A 20,748-nucleotide genomic window follows, 5' to 3' on the forward strand; every position below is an offset into this window, starting at 1 on the left:
AACAGACGAACTAGCGACCAGAGCCGCGAAAGTTCCTCCAGAAAGGACCCACCTGCCTCCCTCCGTGATCCGGTACCTGCTTCATCTGCATGGGTAAGAGATCTCCGTGAATGTACCCTGATGCAGTGTTCCCTTATGTTTTTTTTCAGGGGAAGAAGGCTACGGGAAAACAGAAGCACAGGGAATGTGCCCTCTGTAGTTCCCCCCTACCAGATGGCCACCCTAAAAAATTATGCCAACCATGCATTCGGCAAACGGTAGGGGTTATTAAAGACAGGGAGTCCAGGGGTAGATTGTCAGGCCCTTATACTCTCCCCCGTTTATGCAGGTAGCGGAAGAGACACCTGACTTCACTTCAAACCTGAGAGAGATGATCAGGGCAGAAATGAAAGTCTTACCCCAAAGAGAACCTTCTAGGAGAAGAGAGGCTAGTGGTTCAGGCTCGGAGACCTCAGTCGCCCCTGGGAAAGGCGATAATTCCTCGGACTCCTCGGCCTCCTCGTCGTCTTCCTCGGATGAAGACTCTAGCCGGTTCTGCTTCCCCTTAGACCAGATGGACAGATTAGTGAAAGCAATACGGTCCACCATGGGGGTAGCGGACAAAAAACGGGAACTCTCAGCACAGGACATAATGTTCGGGGGTCTAGACCCCAAAAAACGCAGAGCTTTTCCATTAAACGATAAGGTTCAGAACCTAATTGACAGAGAATGGAAGAGACCGGAAAAAAGGGGCTCCATGCCACCAGCCTTTAAGCGGAGATACCCCTTTGATAACCCGGTAGTAAACAGATGGGATAAAGCCCCGAAACTAGACGCAGCAGTAGCCAAAGCATCTAAAAAATCCGCCATACCATTTGACGATATGGCCTCCTTGAAAGATCCGCTAGACAAAATAGCGGATTCTTTTCTTAAAGGGACATGGGAGATGTCAGCAGGCGCGTTAAGACCAGCGGTAGCTGCCACCTGTACAGCCAGATCCATGATGGTCTGGCTAGATCAGCTGGATTCCGAGCTAAAGGACGGAGCTTCAAGATCATCTATTCGGAAAAGTTTGCCGATCATTCAGAATGCCGCGGCGTTTTTAGCCGATGCTTCTGCAGACTCTGCAAGAATGGCGGCTAAAGCCGCGGGCCTATCTAATGCAGCGCGAAGAGCGCTCTGGTTAAAATGCTGGCCAGGAGATATTCAAGCCCGGTCCCGTCTCTGTTCCATTTCCTGCGAGGGGGAGTACCTATTCGGCCCCGTCTTGGACGAATTATTAGAGAAAGCTTGAGATGACAAAAAGAAATTTCCCAGTCTCCCGAACCCCTCGTACAGACGTCCCTTTACCAGAAAAGGTTTTTTCCGGAGAAGGCCGTCCAGAGATCAGGGCAGATGGGAGGAGAAAAAAAGGAAAGGTACAGGATTCATGTTTGGAGGGGGGCGCCAGGAAGGTCCAGCTCGGGATACGAAAAAGCCGCCCCAATGACTAGTTGCCCCGGTAGGAGGGAGACTAGCTGCCTTCTACCCATCCTGGTCTCTGATCTCTAATAGCAGCTGGATATTGGGGATAATAGCCGTGGGACTACGACTAGAGTTTTCTAGGGTTCCCCTTGATCAATTTAAAATCACCCCACTCAGGTCGTCTGCTTCAGAACAAGCTGCCCTGGAGGCCGAGGTTCATGACCTGTGCTCCAAGAAAGTCCTGATAGAGGTTCCAGAGGGAGAATGGGGGAAGGGATTCTACTCCCCTCTGTTCCTGGTCCGCAAACCAGACAGCTCCTTTAGGACAATAATAAACCTTAAGGCCCTCAACAAGTTTTTGGTCATACGTCCTTTTAAAATGGGAACAATTAAATCTGCAATAAAATTGCTGCTCCAAAACTGCTTTATGGTGGTGTTAGATCTGAAAGACGCATACTACCATATACCCATCCATGCAGGCCATCAGCGGTTTCTCAGAGTGGCGGTTCAGTTGCATGGGTCAATTCGACATTTCCAATATGCGGCCCTCCCCTTTGGAGTGGCAGTCGCTCCCCGAGTGTTCACTAAAGTAATAGCGGAGGTCATGGCCCATCTACGTGAATCGAACATTCTGGTGATCCCCTACCTGGACGATTTTCTTATTGTAGGTAAAACGGCGAATCATTGTTTACAACAGCTACAAAAGGCAATGTCTGCCCTAGAACGGTTAGGATGGTTGCTGAACGTCAAAAAGTCTCGGTTGCAACCAATGAAAGTCCAACAATTCTCGGGCCTAACCCTGGATTCTGAAAAACAGGAATGCCGTCTGCCTCCGGAGAAGCTTGTTCGCCTCCATTATCAGATCCTGAACGCCTCCAATAACCCCACCATGTCCCTCAGGAAAGCCATGTCCCTTCTAGGCTCTCTTTCGGCCTGTATCCCGGCAGTCCAGTGGGCCCAGTTTCATGCAAGGAAACTACAGAGCAAGATCTTATTACATCAAAAAGTCCTTGGGGGTTACTTGGAGGGTCAGCTAACCTTGTCCCGTAACACAAGGGAGTCCCTAGAGTGGTGGTTAGACAAGGATAACTTGTCTAAAGGGGTGCCCTGGGAGTATAACGTAACCCGCATAGTCACCACGGATGCTAGTCCTTACGGTTGGGGAGCTCATATGGGTGAAATATTAGTCCAGGACCAATGGCAACATGATCAGTTAGGAATGTCATCTAACCTAAAAGAATTGACAGCAGTAGAACAGGCGGCTAAAAAGCTCCTTGTGTATCTACAGGGCCATCACGTGCGAGTGTTCTCCGACAATCAGGTCACCGTGGCATATATCAATCACCAAGGCGGGACCCGTTCCAGACCCCTGATGATTGTAGCAGAGCGGTTGTTCCATCTAGCAGAACAATACTTTCTATCTTTAACAGCGTTGCATATAAAAGGAACAGACAACATCACGGCAGACTTTTTAAGCCGCAATCAGCTAAAGCAAGGGGAATGGTCCCTAAACACCTCCATATTCAATCTGATTGTTCAAAAGTGGGGATATCCAGAGGTAGACCTCTTCGCCACCAGAGACAACAGGCAATTGAAACAATTCTGCTCCCTAAATCCCAGAGAGAATCCTCTGGCGGTAGATGCCTTTCTGATAAAGTGGGACTTCAGACTAGCCTACGCCTTCCCTCCCCTATCTCTTCTACCCCTGATGATGAGGAAAATCAGGAAAGACAGAGCGAGGGTTATAGTCATCGCTCCATTTTGGCCCAGGAGAGCATGGTTCTCATGCCTCAGGACCATGTCGGTGTCCGATCCTTGGGTTCTGCCGGACATCCCGGATCTCCTGTCCCAGGGCCCAGTCTTCCATCCTCAGGTGGCTGGCCTTCATCTGACGGCGTGGAGTTTGAACGGTCATTATTAGAAGAGAAGGGCTTCTCCGCAGACCTAATTAACACCCTACTTAAGAGTAGAAAAATCATTACCACAAAAATTTATGTCAGAATTTGGAAAAAATTCCTTCAAAACTCAGGAGTGGTCGCTGGGGATTCAGCGCCTATAATGCAGATATTAGAGTTCCTACAAAAAGGTCTGGACATGGGGCTCTCTACCAGTACCCTTAAAGTACAAGTGTCAGCCTTGGGGGCCCTGTTTAGCTGTAACATCGCTGGTAATTATTGGGTAAGCAGGTTCATTAAGGCGGCAGGTAGATCCAGGCCAATAATGAAGGATAGGCTCATGCCGTGGGACGAGACCCCATTCGAACCTATCTCGTCGGCTTCCCTTAAAAACCTGTCCCTCAAGGTAGCCTTCCTGGTAGCTCTAACATCAGCCCGCAGAATAAGCGATATCCAGGCTTTATCTAGGTGTCCTCCTTATTTACAGTTCAAAGAGGATAGGGTAATACTTAGACCTGATCCAGCGTACTTGCCGAAGGTAGTTTCTAGTTTCCATAGGACACAGGAAATAGTTATTCCATCCTTCCTCCCTAATCCAACTAACGAAAAGGAAAAGAAACTACACACCCTGGATGTCAGGAGAGGCCTCATGGAATATCTGACAGTCACCGATCACTGGAAGAAAGATAATGCCCTATTTATCTCTCATCAAGGCCCCAGAAAAGGTTGTAGAGCATCAAAAAATACACTAGCCAGATGGATTAGAGAGGCGATTTCAATAGCATACACCTCAAAGGGCAGGTCGCCACCCGGGAAGCTGAGGGCGCATTCCACCAGAGCCATGGCGACCTCATGGGCCGAAAGATCAGAAGTCTCCATTGACAAGATATGTAAGGCGGCTACTTGGTCCTCTCCGAGCACCTTTTATAGTCATTATAGGCTAGACCTGGGTGCTTCCACAGACCTCTCTTTTGGTATAAGGGTGCTGCAGGCTGTAGTCCCTCCCTAAAGCTGATATTACTCTCTGTAGATCTCTCAGGTGGTGCTGTCATGGACGACCGAATAAAGTCTTAGTTACTCACCGGTTAACGGTATTTTTCGGAGTCCATGACAGCACCCGTATATTCCCTCCCTTTAGTTTAATTGGGGTGTGCACGTCTATTTCTTGTATATGCTCACTGGTGGTAAAAGTTTATAATTGTAAAGAATACTGTACATAAATCATGCATTAACCTTGGAAGTCCTCTTGTGCTCTGTAATCCAACTGATGCGTGGGAGAGGTGCTACCCTTTTGTATCTGTAGGTTTCCTGTTCCTAAAGGGCGGATCCCCTCTCTCAGGTGGTGCTGTCATGGACTCCGAAAAATACCATTAACCGGTGAGTAACTAAGACTTTCCCTTCTTTCTTGACTTTTATTGCCAAGGGATGTGCTCTGTGTAAGACTTTATTGCCCTACTCCTGTCAGAAGAGGCTCTGTCAATCCTGTATAGAGAAGACAGTGACGAAAGAGACCTCTAGCTTCACCACCGGCTAAAGGGTCATCGTAAAAGAGACTGCAGAGTCCTTGACATCCCTCTCTTAGAAAGACGTATAGAAAGGGAAGAAGGATAGAAGGGTTAGAGAGGCCTCCCTGATATCTGACATTTACTTTAAATCAGGCTACGGGGCTAACTCGGGTGGGGTGCTTCATCCTCACTGACCTCGTTATCAGATAGTGGGTCAGGGCGCCTTTGTTTTACTCTTGAAGTGGTTAGGCTAGTGAAATCAATCAAATCCACTATGGGCATTATGGACACTATGCCTGAGAAGTCAGTTCAGGATATAATGTTTCGAGGCCTAGACCAGACGAAACTAAGATCCTTCCCACTGAATGAAAACATCAGTGCTTTAGTGCAAAAAGAATGGAAGAGGCCGGAAAGGAAGGGCTCCCACCACCTTCTTTCAAGAGAAAATACCCCTTTAACAAGCCGTCTTCATTGTTACGGGTCTAAGCCCCTAAACTAGACGTAGCAATAACCAAGGATTCCAAAAGAGCTTCTATGCCCTTTGATGATATGGGGTCATTCAGGGATTCTGTGGATTGAAAAGTGGACACCTTTCTTAAGGGGACTTGGGAGACATCTGCTGGTGCCCTGAAACTGGCAGTAACAGTGACCTGCACGGCCAGGTCCTTGGTGATTCGGATGGATAGATTGGGTTCCCAGTTAAAGGACAAAGTGGCAAGGGATGACATCTTGGCCACCATTTTGCTCATGCAGGGGGCAACGGCTTTCCTGTCGGATGTGTCAGGGGACTCTGTAAGGTTGGCAGCAAGGTTGGCGCCCCTTCCAATGTAGCCAGTAGTGCTTTATGGCTGAAATGCTGGCTGGAGGACATCCAGGTCAAGTCGAGGCTGGGTTCCATATCTTCTGAGGGTAAATATTTCTCTGGCCTGGATGAGATCATAGAGAAGGCAGGAGATGCCGAGAAGGGATTCCTCAGTCTCTGTCTCTAACTACAACCAATCCTTGTGCAAAAGGAAGACTGTCCAAAGGAGGCCTTTCAAGGAGCAGGACAAATGGGAAAATCACAGAAGAAAAGGTAAAGGCCTCATGTTCGGAACCTCTTCCCAGGAGGACAGAAAATCAGGTCAGTGACTCCCAGCCCAGGTAGGGGGAAGACTTTCCTTAGGGTACCGTTACACCTAGCGATGCACCAGCGATCCCGACCAGCGATATGACGCGGTCAGGATCGCTGGTGCATCGCTAGGTGGTCGCTAGTGAGCTGCCACACAGGCAGATCTCACCAGCGACATCGCTGAGGACGGGGGTCGCTACTTACCTGTCAGACGCGGCGATCCTGCGTCCTCCCGCCCGGCTCCAATGGAATGGTCCAGCAGCTTCTCGCACGATCAGCGATAACCAGCGGGGGAGCCGGTCGGAGGTAAGTATCACATGCAGCGATATCGCTAGCAATATCGCTGCAACGTCACCAAATCGGTGACTTTACAGCGATATTGGTAGCGATATCGCAGTGTGTAACGGGGGCTTTAGTCTTCCATGTATGGGAGGACATTTCAACCATTGTCTGGATCCTTGACCTAATTTGGTCAGTATTGAGATTAGATATCTTGTTGGTTCCACAGGGATGATTTGTGTTGACACCTCGTTCTTCCCAGAATTGGAACAAGAGAGACACAGGTTCTTGGCTTAGTTCAGAAAGCTGTCCTTCTCGAAGTCCTAGAGTCTTAAAGAGGAAGGGGTTTCTACTCCCGTCTTTCTAATAACCAAGCCAGACAACTCCTTCAGAATGATCGTTAATCTGAAGGCTCTAAACAAATCCCTGAAGGTGCAGTCCTTTAAAATGGAATCCATTAGATCAGCAATAAAGTTGCTGTTTCCCGGTTGTTTCATGGCAGTCTTGGATTTTACAGATACATCTAATTGGGTGCCCATACACATGGAACATCAGAGATACCTTAGAGTTGCATTAGCCACTGATGGGGTGGTTAGGCACTTTCAGTTTAAAGCCCTCCAATTTGGGCTGGCGGTAGCTCCAGGGTCTTCACAAAGTTGGTTGCAGAACTATTGGTTCTTATTCAGAAAAAAGATGTCTTGATCATTCCATACCTGGATTATTTCCTGGTAGTAGGTAACTCACCAGTGTAGGAATCGGCTAGAAGTGGTGACTGTTACCCTAGAGGGCCTGGGCTGGTTACTAAATTTAAAAAGTCACCTCCATGTCCCTTAGTAGGGCATTGTCTATCCTGAGTACTTTGACATCATGCTTTCCGGCAGTTCTTTGGGCCCAATTCTATTCCAGAATTCTGCAGTGGGTTGTGTTACATAATGAATCTTCTCTTGGGAGGCACATGAAAGACAGGATGACACTATCCCCATGGGCAGTACAATCTCTTCGGTGGTGGTTGAATGAATCACACCTGTCCAGGGAGGTCCCTGGGTTGTGGATGTCACACAAATTGTCACCATGGATGTCAGCCTGACGGGATGAAGGGATCATCTAGGAAGAGAGGTAGTCCATGGAGTATGGACCAGGAATGAGAAAACACTGTCAGCAAATGCAAAGGAATTGCTGGGGCAGATTTATTGTATCCCTGCAGGGCCAACATGTTAGGATCCTGGCAGACAATCAAGTGTCACTGGTTTATATAAATCGCCAAAACTTGGATGAAGGTGTCAGAGCTGTTATTTCAGCTGGCAGAGGGCCATTGTCTCTCCCTGACTGCTCTTCATATAAAAGGGAAGGAAAACACTTTAAGCTGCAATCTTCTAGGACAAGGAGTGGGAGCTGAGTCAGGACATCTTCAATCAGACAGTTCTGACGTGGGATCTCCCAGTCAAAACCTTTTTTGCAAGCAGACTAACAGAAAGCTAAAGGTCTTTTGTTCCCTGTAACACAGGGAGGCTCCCCTAGTAGTAGACGCATTCCTGATCTTGTGAGACCTCAGCCTGACATTGGCGTTTCCTTCAATAGCCCGGATCCTGATAGTCATCAGAAAAATCAGGTAGGGCAGAGCAAGGATTGTGTTGAATGCCCATTCCTGGCTCAAAAGACCATGGTTTTCATGGCAAAGAAGGATGTCAATGTCCAATCCATGGGTTCATCCAGAGGTGCCAAAGCTGCCTTCTCAGCGGCCAGTGTTACATCTGCAAGCAGCCAGCCCCCACTTGACAGGAGAGGGTTTTTTCCCAAATTTTGAATCCACTCTGCTTCAGAGTAGGAAAGCAGTCATGGCCAGGATATATGCTAGGACTTGGAGAGAGTTTTTATACTCTTTAAGTTCTAGGGTCGAAGATGGGCCACCGGTAGGGAAGATCTTGGAATTATTTCAGAAAGGCCTTAAATTAGGTTTGTACCTCAGTACCATAAAAGTGTACGTAGCAGCTCTCGGGTCTTTCTACAGCTGTGATGTGGCCGGTGCTTCTTGGGTTTCATGATTTATTAAAAGCATCATTAAGATCTAGGTCCATTTCTAAGGTAAACTTTGTATGGTGGGACTTAAATCTGGTCCTGACAGCCTTAATGGACGCTCCTTTTGAAACCATGGAATCGGCATTCCTGAAGGTTCTTTAGCTTAAAACAGCTCTGCTGGTAGCATTGACATCAGCCAGAAGTGTCAGTGATATTCATGCTCTTTCTATAGCCCCACACTTCACCCAAATCATAGACAATAGGGTAATTATTAAGCTCGATCCAGCCTACCTCCCCTCCTTTTGTTCCAATTTGAAGAACCAGTAGGACTAAAAACTGCATAGTTTGGTTATTAGGAGATGTGTAATTAGATACCTGTCTGCTATGAAAGACTGAAAAAACAATAGGTCATGGTTCATATCCCTCCAGAGTTTTTGGAAAAGGTGTAAAGCATCAAAACCCACACTTGCTAGCTGGGTTTAGGGAGGCCATTTCTCTAACTTAACAAGTGGCAAGGTGGCACCATAACATCTAAAGGCTCATTCTACTCGGACCGTGGCATCCTCCTCGGCGTAGAGGTTCGACGACCCGATAGACAGATGTAAGTGTTAGCGTAGTGCTAGGCAAGGCGGGTTTCCAGGAGTGGACCCTCTGAACTGTGGCACCGAGGGGCCCCAGGCGAGCAACCTGGTGGGACCGACCCCTATGCAGGGACCGTTAGGAGCAGGCCCAGGGGTTTGAATGCCACGGCAGCCGGAACCAAGAGGGGCGGCTCGGAATGGACTGGAGGGAGACGGCAGGAATCAGGCACGGGTGGGCAGGACCGGAGTAGGCCTGCAGGAACAGGCACGAGTAGGCACAGGTAGGCAGGACCGGAGTAGGACTGCAGGAACAGGCACGGGTAGGCAGGACCGGAGTAGGACTGCAGGAACAGGCACGGGTAGGCAGTACCGGAGTAGGACTGCAGGAACAGGCACGGGTAGGCAGGATCGGAGTAGGACTGCAGGAACAGGCACGGGTAGGCAGGATCGGAGTAGGACTGCAGGAACAGGCACGTTTAGTCACGGGTGCCTAGAGCTGACTACACATCAACAATCAGGCGCCTCCATTATAGGAGGGCGGCCTGATATAGCCGAGGATCTGCCCCCATTGGTCCGGCGGCGCTACCGGGTCAGGGCACCGCCGGAGTATAAGACCAGGCGGGGAGGGCCGGCCGCGGCCTATGGCACATGCGCAGGGCTCGCAGTGACGTCACAGGCCGCGGGCCGGTCAGAAGATGACGCCGCCGCCGACGGAGAAGGGAGAGAGGCTGCGGCGCAGGGAGGTAAGTATAGGAGCGCGCAACGGGGGCCGTGGCAGGGCGCGCGACGGAGGCTGTAACAGTAAGACAGCAACCTGTTCCTCTTTCTACCTTCCATAGACACTATAGACTGGATATGGGTGCATCCTCCAACCTCACCTTTGGGAGAAGGGTGATCCAGGTGCTGGACCAACCCTAGATTTATTATATTTATCTGTAAATCTCTTGTGGTGGTGTAATGAGTGATCGATAAAGTCTTAGTTGCATACCGGTAGCAGGATTTTTCCATATCCATGACCCTTATATTCCCTCCTATTATGTGTGGGTGAGCACTCCTTTCTCTTTCTCTAGCTTTGTGTTTCCACACCTTTTAGTTTATTAGGTGGTGTTAGTTGTTTTATGTTTTTATTGTAATAACTTTTGGAGGTCTCATGTTGTTTGATCCAACTCATGCAAGGGAGAAGTTCCGCCTTTTTAGCCTGTAGGTTTCCTGTCCTTGGTGAGCGGATCCCCTCTCTTGTGCTATCATGGGTTTATAAAAATCCTGTTACCCGTCAAACTAAGACTTTTTTCAAGTCCTCACTCAAGGACCTGAGTGGTGACTTGTTTTTTTACGAGAGGAATAGAAGATTTTATTAGTGTTATTTTTGCCTACATTACTTTGTTTGGTGTCTTTTTATTCCAAAATTTGGGAGGCAGAATTAAAAAAACAGTTGAACACCACGCTCCACTGGTTTATCCTATGAAGTTTTCTATTAGACTGTGAACTGGCATTGTCTTGGTGAATAATTGAATATTTTTTACATAACCATTTTTACTGAACGTTTAAGTAGAAATGTTAAAAATATAAAATTCAAAACTTTTTTTATTCTTGGCAGATGACTGTACCAGGAGATCAGGGGGACAGCTGACATCATCAATTTTTAAATCCGATGATCTTGAGATCCCACAGGATACAACTGAAATGAATGCCATTACTCCAGATCTACCATCATCTCTTCACAACAACAATCTGTCATCTGATCCTTTGAAACAGGTCCTGTCTTCTGATTCATTGCCGACTACTGAGGAAAATCAAAGTCACAAACTAAGCATTAAAAAACGAATTGCTCCTAAAGCAAAGAAGTCATTTTCATGTTCAGAATATGGAAATATTTTTCACCACAAAAAGTCTTTGCTTAAACATCAAAAAATTAACACAGTGGAGAATAGATTTTCTTGTTCCAAGTGCGGGAGATGTTTTAACCAGAAATCAGATTTGTTTAAGCACCAGAGAACTCATACAGAGGACAAGCCTTTTTCATGTTCAGAATGTGAGAAATGTTTTAAGCGGAAAGAGCATCTTGATAGGCACCAGAGAGCTCACACAGGGGAGAGGCCTTTTTCTTGTTTAGAATGTGAGAAATGTTTTCTACGGAAAGCCCATCTTGATATTCACCAGACAACCCACCCAGGGGAGAAGCCTTTTTCTTGTTTAGAATGTGGGAAAGGTTTTCTACGGAAAGCCCATCTTGATAATCACCAGAAAACCCACACAGGGGAGAAGCCTTTTTCTTGTTTAGAATGTGGGAAATGTTTTGTACGGAAAGACCATCTTGATAATCACCAGAGAACCCACACAGGGGTGAAGCCTTTTTTTTGTTTAGAATGTGGGAAATGTTTTCTACGGAAATACCTTCTTGATAATCACCAGAGAACCCACACAGGGGAGAAGCCTTTTTCTTGTTCAGAATGTGGGAAATGTTTTGTACAGAAAGCCTCTCTTGATAGTCACCATCGAACCCACACAGGGGAGAAGTCATTTTCATGTTCAGTATGTGAAAAATGTTTTGTTGAGAAATCAGGTCTTAGCAAACATCAGAGAAAGCACACAGCGGAGAAGCCTTTTTACTGTAAAGAATGTGGGAAATGTTTTGCAGAGAACTCAGTTTTTGTTAGGCACCAAAGAATACACACAGTGGAGAAGCCATTTTCATGTTCAGAATGTGGGAAATGTTTTGTCTGGAAATGCCTTCTCCATAGACACCAAAGAACCCACACAGGGCAGAAGCCTTTTTCATGTTAAGAATGTGGAAAATGTTTTGGGCATAAATCATCTCTTCTTAGTCACCAGAAAACTCACACAGGGTAGAAGCCTTTTTTATTTAAGGACTCCTCTTCCCACTCCGGTGCCAATACTGCCTCACCTCAAAGTGGAAAAAGAAGCAATCTTATCCCTCATGATGCCTGACAACTCACGCCTGTAAGTTCTGCACCATCTTCTCCTCTCAATGTCGGCCTCACAAGAAAACAGCTCCACCAATCTCCCATGTACTGTCTCTGAAGCTCACATACTGAGCAGTGCTTGCTTCACAGGGAAATTTAACCCCCCCAGCCACCGGAGATTCTGATATGGGGAATGCCATAATTGATTTCAAACATCATATTGTGTGTTTCCTTACTAATCAAGACATTGAGAAATATATACAGAGGATGGAGACCACATAAACTGAAATATGTTCCCTCTCTTCTAGCCTATCACAGCTGACATGGTACATAGATTACAGAATGATGTCGTACAAGTCTTGGGCCATCAAAATGTTCATAAACAGTAGATCTTCACAGCTAGCAAATAACAGTCTGTATAATATGGTTGAAGACAAAGAAAATCACAATAATATTCGGGTAAGTGGTATACCTGAAAGCATCAATGCACAAGCGGTTATGCAAACACTGGTCATTATTCAATAATATCTCAAAGAGATATCTTGTCCAAAAGACATTATCTGTCACACATTTTTTTTTTCAATGTAAAAGAACCCATCATGAGGAAATCAAGGGAGTTTGGTCTGTGTTGATTGAAATGGAAAACGCATACAATTGCTCACAGATCTATCCTGAATGACACTTCCTAACAAAGCGGTATTGAAGCCAATACTTGATGCCATCTGAGAAAATGGCCTGATGTGCTCCTGGGGGAACAATGTATACTTTTAAAGATCCAAGCGAAACCATTCTATGATACCCTGGACATTCCCAGAATCCATATATGACTGGTCACCTGCTCCACCACTGCCACAGAAAGTTGCAGCACGTTGCAGAAAAAGATTAATGGATCAGGAACTTTATGATAATGCACCCAGATGGGAAAGGAACCTACCAACACCCACCTTTCGTGTCTCCCTTTTTCCTCATAGATTGTAAGCTTGCGAGCAGGGCCCTCATTCCTCTTGGTATTTGTTATAATCTATGTGATTATTGTTATGCTGTAATGTCTATTGTCTGTACAAATCCCCTCTGAAATGTAAAGTGCTGCGGAATATGTCGGCGCTATAGAAATAAAATTTATTATTATTATTATTGTTATTACCAATCATATGAGCTCCTGAAATGAATCTCGTCTTCCCTGATGAGAGAGACAGTTTACAATTGATTACATATTTTTTTAAGCATATAATTAGATATAGAAAGATTTTAATGTTCCCCTCTCCCACTTTATAAAATGTCTCGGTTCATATCTTAGAACAGCATATACAGTGGGTACGGAAAGTTTTCAGACCCCTTTAAATTTTTCACTCTGTTTCATAGCAGCCATTTGATACATTCAAAAAAGTTCAATTTTTTCTCATTAATATACACTCTGCACCCCATGTTCACTAAAAAAAAATGTAGAAATTTTTTGCAAATTAAAGAGAAATTTTTTGCAAATTAAAGAGAAACTGATATCACATGGTCATAAGTATTCAGATCCTTTGCTCAGACACTCATATTTATGTCACATGACCATTTTCTTGTGATCTCCTTGATCCTATATCTTAATTGGAGTCCAGCTGTGTTTAATTAAACTGATAGGATTTGATTTGTAAAGGCAAGGCACAGATCTGGCCAAGGTTCCTAAAGAATTTCTGCAGTACTCAAGGTTCCTAAGAGCACAGTGGCCTTCATAATTCTTAAATGGAAAAAGTTTGGGATCACCAGAAGTCTTCCTAGACCTGGCCATCCAGCCAAACTGAGCAATTGTGGGAAAAGAGCCTTGGTGAGAGAGGTAAAGAAGAACCCCAAGATCACTGTGGCTTAGCTCCACAAATGCAGTAAGGAGATAGGAGAAAGTTCCACAAAGTCAACTATCAATGCAGCCCTCCACCAGTTGGGCCTTTATGGCAGAGTGACCCGACGGAAGCCTCTCCTCAGTGCAAGACATATGAAAGCCCGCATAGAGTTTGCTAAAAAAAACACATGAAGGACTCGCAGACTATGAGAAATAAGATTCTCTGGTCTGATGAGACAAATATAGAATTATCACCAAAAAGTTCTAAGCGGTATGTGTGGAGAAAACCAGGCTCTGCTCATCACCTGCCCAATACAATCCCAACAGTGAAACATGGTGGTGGCAGCATCATGCTATGGGGGTGTTTTCAGCTGCAGGGACAGGACGACTGGTTGCAATTGAAGGAAACATGAATGCGGCTATGCACAGAGATAACCTGGATGAGAACCTCTTCCAGAGTGCTCTGGACTTCAGACTTGGCCAAAGGTTCACCTTCCCACAAGACATTACCCTAAGCAAACAGATAAAATAACAAAGGAGTGGCTTTAGAACAACTCTGTGACCATTCTTAACTGGCCCTGCCAGAGCCTTGACCTACACCCAATTGAGCATCTCTGGAGAGACCTGAAAATGGCTGTCCACCAATGTTCACCATCCAACCTGATGGAACTGGAGAGAATCTGCATCGAAGAATGGCAGAGGATTCCCAAATCCATGTGTGAAAAACTTGTTGCATCATTCCCAAAAGACTCATGGCTCTACTAGCTCAAAAGGTGCTTCTCAATACTGAGCAAAGGATCTGAATACTTATGACCACGTGATATCAGTTTTCCAGGACGTCCTATCCTGACAGCACCATGGGGGTTGACCTTTCATCCTTACAGGGACAGGAAATACACGAGAGGTTAAAAGGTCCCCTCCCACACCACACTCCAGTGTTTTTCCTGTCCCTGTAAGGACAGGCACGAGAGCGCCGCAGCGGTGGCAGGAGAGCAGCAGAGCTTACCGGGGGCCAGGAGGTTCGGGGTCCCAACCGCCAACTCCTCCGGTCGGACGGTGCGCGCGGCACCCCCCTAAGGGGGGTTTCCCGCCTGCGGTCCCATGGAGCGTCGCTCCGGGACGATGTATCGCTCCCCCCCCAGCGCGACTCCCGCGAGAGCCAGCGGCCGCGTCTCTTCCGGTCGCCGGGTATGACGACTTCCGGTTTGGCCCTGCGTCGTCCTGAGGAAGCGTCATGGACGGGAGAAGCGTTTCCAGCGCAAGATAAGGTAGGATAAGAGCGGGGGCAGCGGTACAGAGCGGTACAGACCAGTCACCTTCAGCGGACATCATGGACGGAGAACACGGACGCAGGAGCGAGCCAGACCCAGCGTCCGTGAGTAGGAGGCAGGGTGGGCTGTGAGTTCAAAGACAGGAGCTGTTAGTAAAACGGTCTCTTGTTCTTTGTTAGGACAAGTCGGCGCCGACCCCGGTGGCAGCAGCATCTAGGGGATCAAGCAAGCCCAAATGCCCCATCTGTGCCAGCAAGCTGCCGAGCACATGGAAGAAACCCTTATGCGAGGACTGTACCCTGCGGATCATCAGAGGAGAGCAGGCCACGTTCCTCACGGAGATGCGCACAGTGGTCAGAGAGGAGGTCCAGGCCTCCGTCTCTGCATGGCTACCCACGCAGTCGGCCGACCGGTCCCAATCCAAAAGACCAAGATGGGAGTCCGACCAGTCTTCAGAGGAGGAGATACGGGGTACGGACTCGGAGGAAGAAGGCGAGATCACCTCTGAACCCCTGGAGACAGGGAAAAAGTACCTCTTCACATCAGAGAATACGGACGAGCTCCTCAGGGCTGTGAGGAGTACGATGCAGATCGAGGAAGCCCCGAAGGAGCAATCCATCCTGGACGCGATGTTCAGGGGCTAAGAGCCAAGGTCCGTCAGGTCTTCCCAGTCAATGACCATATCCGGGCGATGATCCTGGAAGAATTGGAGGATGCCGAGAAAAGACTGATTGTGCCGCGAGACTTTAAACTGCGACTTCCATTTAACCCGGAAGACATCAACACTTGGGATGAGGTGCCTAAAATCGATTCCCAGGTGGCTAAGGTGTCGAGGAAGACCTCAATTCCCTTTGAGGACTCTTCCAGTCTCAAAGAACCCATGGACAAAAAGGCCGACGGGCTCTTGAAGAGGGCTTGGGAGGCCTCAGCGGCGGTGATGAAAGCAAACATAGCCGCCACTTCAGTCGCTAGGTCCATGCATCTATAGATCGACCAGATGGAACAACAATTAAAGGAAAAAGCCCCTAGGGGCGATATCCTTGAGAGCATTCCCCTGTTAAAGATCGCAACTGGTTTTCTGGCGGATGCTTCGGCGGAATCTGTAAGATTTGCGGCCAGGAATAACTCTTTATCCAACGCGGCCCGTCGAGCCATATGGATGAAAACCTGGTCGGGGGACTATCAGTCTAAAAATAAATTATGTTCCATACCCTTCTCGGGGGGGGGGGGGAGTATTTGGGCCGGCTTTAGATAAGATTCTAGAGAGTGCCTCTGACGACAAAAAAGGGTTTCCAGAGGAGAAACCTAGAAAGCAGTCTTCCTTTCAGAGATTCCGTCCTTACCAAAGGCAGGAATATAGAGGGAAGGGGAAATCTCGCTGGGAATATTCGAAGGGGGGGAAAAGTAGGGCTCCCCCGTCTCGTTCCGGGCAAAGTTCCAGAAGCAGAAGACAATGACGCCATACCGGTAGGGGGGCGTCTCAGACACTTTGCGGAGGCTTGGTGACTCATCTCCCAAAACCCATGGGTCCTAAATACAATCTCCCAGGGTTATTCCCTCGAGTTTACAAAAACCCCCCTGCACGATTCGTGGTCACAGAACCCCGTTCCAAAGCCCTGATAGATCCTATATGGGCCGACATAGGAGATCTATTAAAGACCGAGGTAGTGGTTCCCGTCCCAGAAGCGGAGAGATGTCAGGGGCACTATTCAACTCTCTTCACGATAAAAAAAACCGTCGGGAGAAAGCCGAACCATCATAAATTTAAAACCATTAAATCAATGGGTTCGGTACAAGAGATTCCAAATGGAATCCCTGAAAACCGCCATCCCGCTGATAGACCAGAACGCTTCCATGTGCACTATAGACTTAAAAAGTGCGTATTATCACGTGCCCATCCATCCTCAATCTCAGAGGTTCCTACGTTTCGCCCTAAAGAAAGGCGGCAGATACTACCACTTTCAGTTCCAGGCCCTTCCGTTCGGCTTGGCGTCAGCACCTCGAGTTTTTACGAAACTGGTCGCCGAAGTCATGGCAAATTTAAGACAGGAGGGCATAATCATCGTGCCTTACTTAGACAACTTTTTAGTGGTATCCCGTACAGCGGAGGAGTTGAAGGAACAACTCATTTCAGTAATTTCCAGGCTCGAGAGCCTAGGTTGGATCCTGAACAGAGAAAAGTCAGATCTTCGGCCCAGTTCTCAGAAAAAATTCCTGGGGTCATGTTGGACTCCAGAAGAAGAATCTCATTCTTACCCGAAGAGAAGAAAAGGCCCATCATGGACAAGATTTGTCAGCTCGGTCAGCACCAGGTTTCAATAAGGACCGCAATGAAGATTCTGGGCACCCTAACCGCATGCATACCCTGCGTTATGTGGAGCCAGGCCCACACAAGAATCCTGCAGAGGGAGATCCTGTCAAGATGGGACAGACGACAGTCCTCACTGGACAAGAAGTTCCGGCCGTCTCCAGCTTTAAGATCATCCCTGAAGTGGTGGACCAACCACAGAAATATCAGCCAGGGGGTTCCTTGGATCCTATCTCCATGTGTGACCATCACCACGGATGCCAGCAGAGAAGGATGGGGAGCTCACCTAGAGGGAAGATACCTGCAAGGAACATGGCCCAAGAACATCAGCTTACAGTCCTCAAACTACCGAGAACTACGAGCAGTTTGGGAAACGCTGAAGAGAAACAAGTCATGCCTACAGAACCAGCATATAAAGATCATGTCGGACAACGTGACCACAGTGGCCTAACTACGCCACCAAGGGGGTCCAAGGCACGGGAAGCTTCAGGACCTAGCGGCTCGCATCCTCACCTGGGCAGAAAACAACACCCGCTCCTTGTCAGCAATACACCTGGAAGGCTCCCAAAACAATATAGCCGACTACTTAAGCAGGCAAGAAGTCCGGGCCACCAAGTGGGAGCTAGAAGAAGAGATCTTCAGGGACTTGTGCCATCGCTGGGGGACACCCCAACTGGACCTCTTTGCGACAAGAAGAAACGCCAAACTGGAGAGGTTCTACTCCCTCAATCCGGCGGACCATCCGGAAGAGATCGACGCCCTGAACCAGAGCTGGAGAGGGGGACTGCAGTCATGGCCAAAAGTTTTGAGAATGACACAAATATTAATTTTTACAAAGTCTACTGCTTCATTTTTTCTAATGGCAATTTGCATATACTCCAGAATGTTATTAAGAGTGATCAGCTTAACAGCAATTACTTGCAAAGTCAATATTTGCCTAGAAAAATAAACTTTATCCCCCAAAACACATTTCAACATCATTGCAGCCCTGCCTTAAAAGGACCAGCTAACATCGTTTCAGTGATTGCTCCATTAACACAGGTGTGGGTGTTGATGAGGACAGGGCTGGAGATCAATCTGTCATGATTCAGTAAGAATGACACCACTGGACACTTTAAAAGGAGGCTGGTGCTTGGCATCATTGTTTCTCTTCTGTTAACCATGGTTATCTCTAAAGAAACACGTGCAGTCATCATTGCACTGCACAAAAATGGCCTAACAGGGAAGAGTATCGCATCTAGAAAGATTGCACCTCAGTCAACAATCTATCGCATCATCAAGAACTTCAAGGAGAGAGGTTCCCTTGTTGCCAAAAAGGCTCCAGGGCGCCCAAGAAAGACCAGCAAGCACCAGGACCGTCTCTTAAAAGTGTTTCAGCTGCGGATCGGGCTACCAGCAGTGCAGAGCTTGCTCAGGAATGGCAGCAGGCAGGTGTGAGTGCATCTGCACGCACTGTGAGACAGAGACTCTTGGAGCAAGGCCTAGTCTCAAGGAGGGCACCAAAGAAGCCACTTCTCTCCATAAAAAACATCATGGACAGACTGATATTCTGCAAGAGGTACAGGGAGTGGACTGCTGAGGACTGGGGTAAAGTAATTTTCTCTGAATCCCCTTTTCGATTGTTTGGGACATCTGGAAAACGGCTTATTCGGAGAAGACCAGGTGAGCGCTACCACCAGTCTTGTCTCATGCCAACTGTCAAGCATCCTGAAACCATTCATGTGTGGGGTTGCTTCTCAGCCAAGGGAATGGGCTCTCTCTCAGTCTTGCCTAAAAACAGCCATGAATAAAGAATGGTACCAGAATGTCCTCCAAGAGCAACTTCTCCCAACCATCCAAGAGCAGTTTAGCGATCAACAATGCTCTGTGATGTGTCACCCCTCTCCGACCGCATGTTGCCTGAGATGACCTAAGCAATTGTAAGTTCTTCTTTAATCCTTGTCAATTGTAATTGTCTTGTATATACTTTAATTGTCCCATATTGTAATATGTTTTATACCGTTTGTAAACACTGAGATCAATATATTCCACAAGAAGGTATATCATGTGGAAAAAAAGTGAAAATAAGAGAAAATATTGATTGTTAAAAAATAATTCTTTATTAAATATTATTAAAAGGAGAACTTAAAAAGGGCAAAAGGCCTCCAAAAAAAGGGGGATAGGCTGCGGCAAAACAGTATACAATGATGTAAAAAAATATTACACGCACAATACGGTTTATACCAGGGACTTTATTTCTATTATACTCTGTGCAGCTCCCTGGCACACTTTACTCATTAACCCTTTAGCACACTCAGGACGCTAATAGCCACATGGGCAATGTGCAATACTGTTTCCTTTGCAGATACTCAGCAGTAACAAACAATGGCTTTTGTCTACTGAGGCATGTTGAACCCTGCAGTGATAATTTTGCATATCAATACCTCTTTATATTTACATCTTATTTACATCTACTTTTTCCACAGCCACACAGGCAACGTGCAATATTCCTTTTTTGCAAAACCTAGTAGTAACAAGCAATGTGTTCATTGTCCTCTACTATGGTGCACTGACTCAGGCAGGAATTATTACTTTTGCATGCAAGAACCATTTTTGTATTTATATTTAAATCTACAGGGTTATTATTGTGTGTGATATTTTTTTTTACATCATTGTTTACTGTTTTGCCGCAGCCTATCCCCCTTTTTTGGAGGCCTTTTGCCCTGTCTTTTTAAGTTCTCCTTTTAATAATATTTAATAAAGAATCATTTTTTAACAATCAATGTTTTCTCTTATTTTCACTTTTTTCCACATGATATACCTTCTTGTAGAATATGTTGAGCTCAGTATTGAAGTTACTTTGCCTTTCTAAAAAAGGACTGAGATTTATTTACTTTTGCAAACACTGCCTACCTTTTTGGAGTAAAATATATAAAATTACTAGCTTCGTTTCTCCATGCTCTAACACGAATCTGCACGCCTTCTGAAGTGAATTGCGCTACCAAATTGGGTTGGCTTCGGACCCCTTATTAAGAAATTGTAGCTGGTGGCAGCAAAGTGTGCCCTGGGCTGGTTGGGCAAAGCTGGCAGTGACGGAACAGGATTTATAAGTGTATTGCCTGGCGGCTAGGAGTAGCTACAATTCCTTCGCTGCAGCGTGCCTAATAGCCAGTACACATCCAACAGGCCTGTCCAGCGACTAATTATCTTAGGTGCAGTTCCCTGACTGACCTGAGGGTAAGGGGGCGCCGGAGAGCTGCGAGTTCCAAAGTGGAACTGGAAAGTGGGATATACATAAATCCCTGCAGTTCTTGACATATTGGAGGCAGAAGTGGGATAACTAAAATAACCCCCCTGTGAATGTGATGTGTGTGAGGTTTCTTCCCCTGACACTTTGGTCTTGATAAAACACAGTGGACCTACACCAGTAGATGACATGACTTCCCAAACCATCATTGATTGAGGAAACTTCACAGTAGACCTCAAGCAGCTTGGATTGTGTGCCTGTCCGCTTCTCTTGATTCTTTGACCTTGATGCCCAAATGAAATGCAAAATCTACTTTCATCTGAAAACACATTGGACCACCGCCAACAGTCCAGTTTTCTCCTTGTCC

General features: G+C 46.8%; 1 protein-coding gene across 1 annotated transcript in view; it reads left to right on the top strand.

Moving 5' to 3' along the window:
• The window catches only part of LOC141094282 (uncharacterized), a 50,406-nt gene extending 37,518 nt beyond the window's left edge, over positions 1–12,888 (top strand). Inside the window, exon 7 of the mRNA XM_073580118.1 lies at positions 10,428–12,888. Within this exon, the coding sequence (XP_073436219.1) occupies positions 10,428–11,614 (1,187 nt within the window). The 3' untranslated portion in view covers positions 11,615–12,888. The remainder of the gene's footprint in view (positions 1–10,427) is intronic.
• The last annotated feature ends 7,860 nt before the right edge of the window (positions 12,889–20,748 follow it).

Source organism: Dendrobates tinctorius, unplaced genomic scaffold (assembly GCF_039654945.1).
Source record: "Dendrobates tinctorius isolate UK_male_01 unplaced genomic scaffold, ASM3965494v1 ptg000063l, whole genome shotgun sequence".
NCBI classification, from domain to species: domain Eukaryota; kingdom Metazoa; phylum Chordata; class Amphibia; order Anura; family Dendrobatidae; genus Dendrobates; species Dendrobates tinctorius.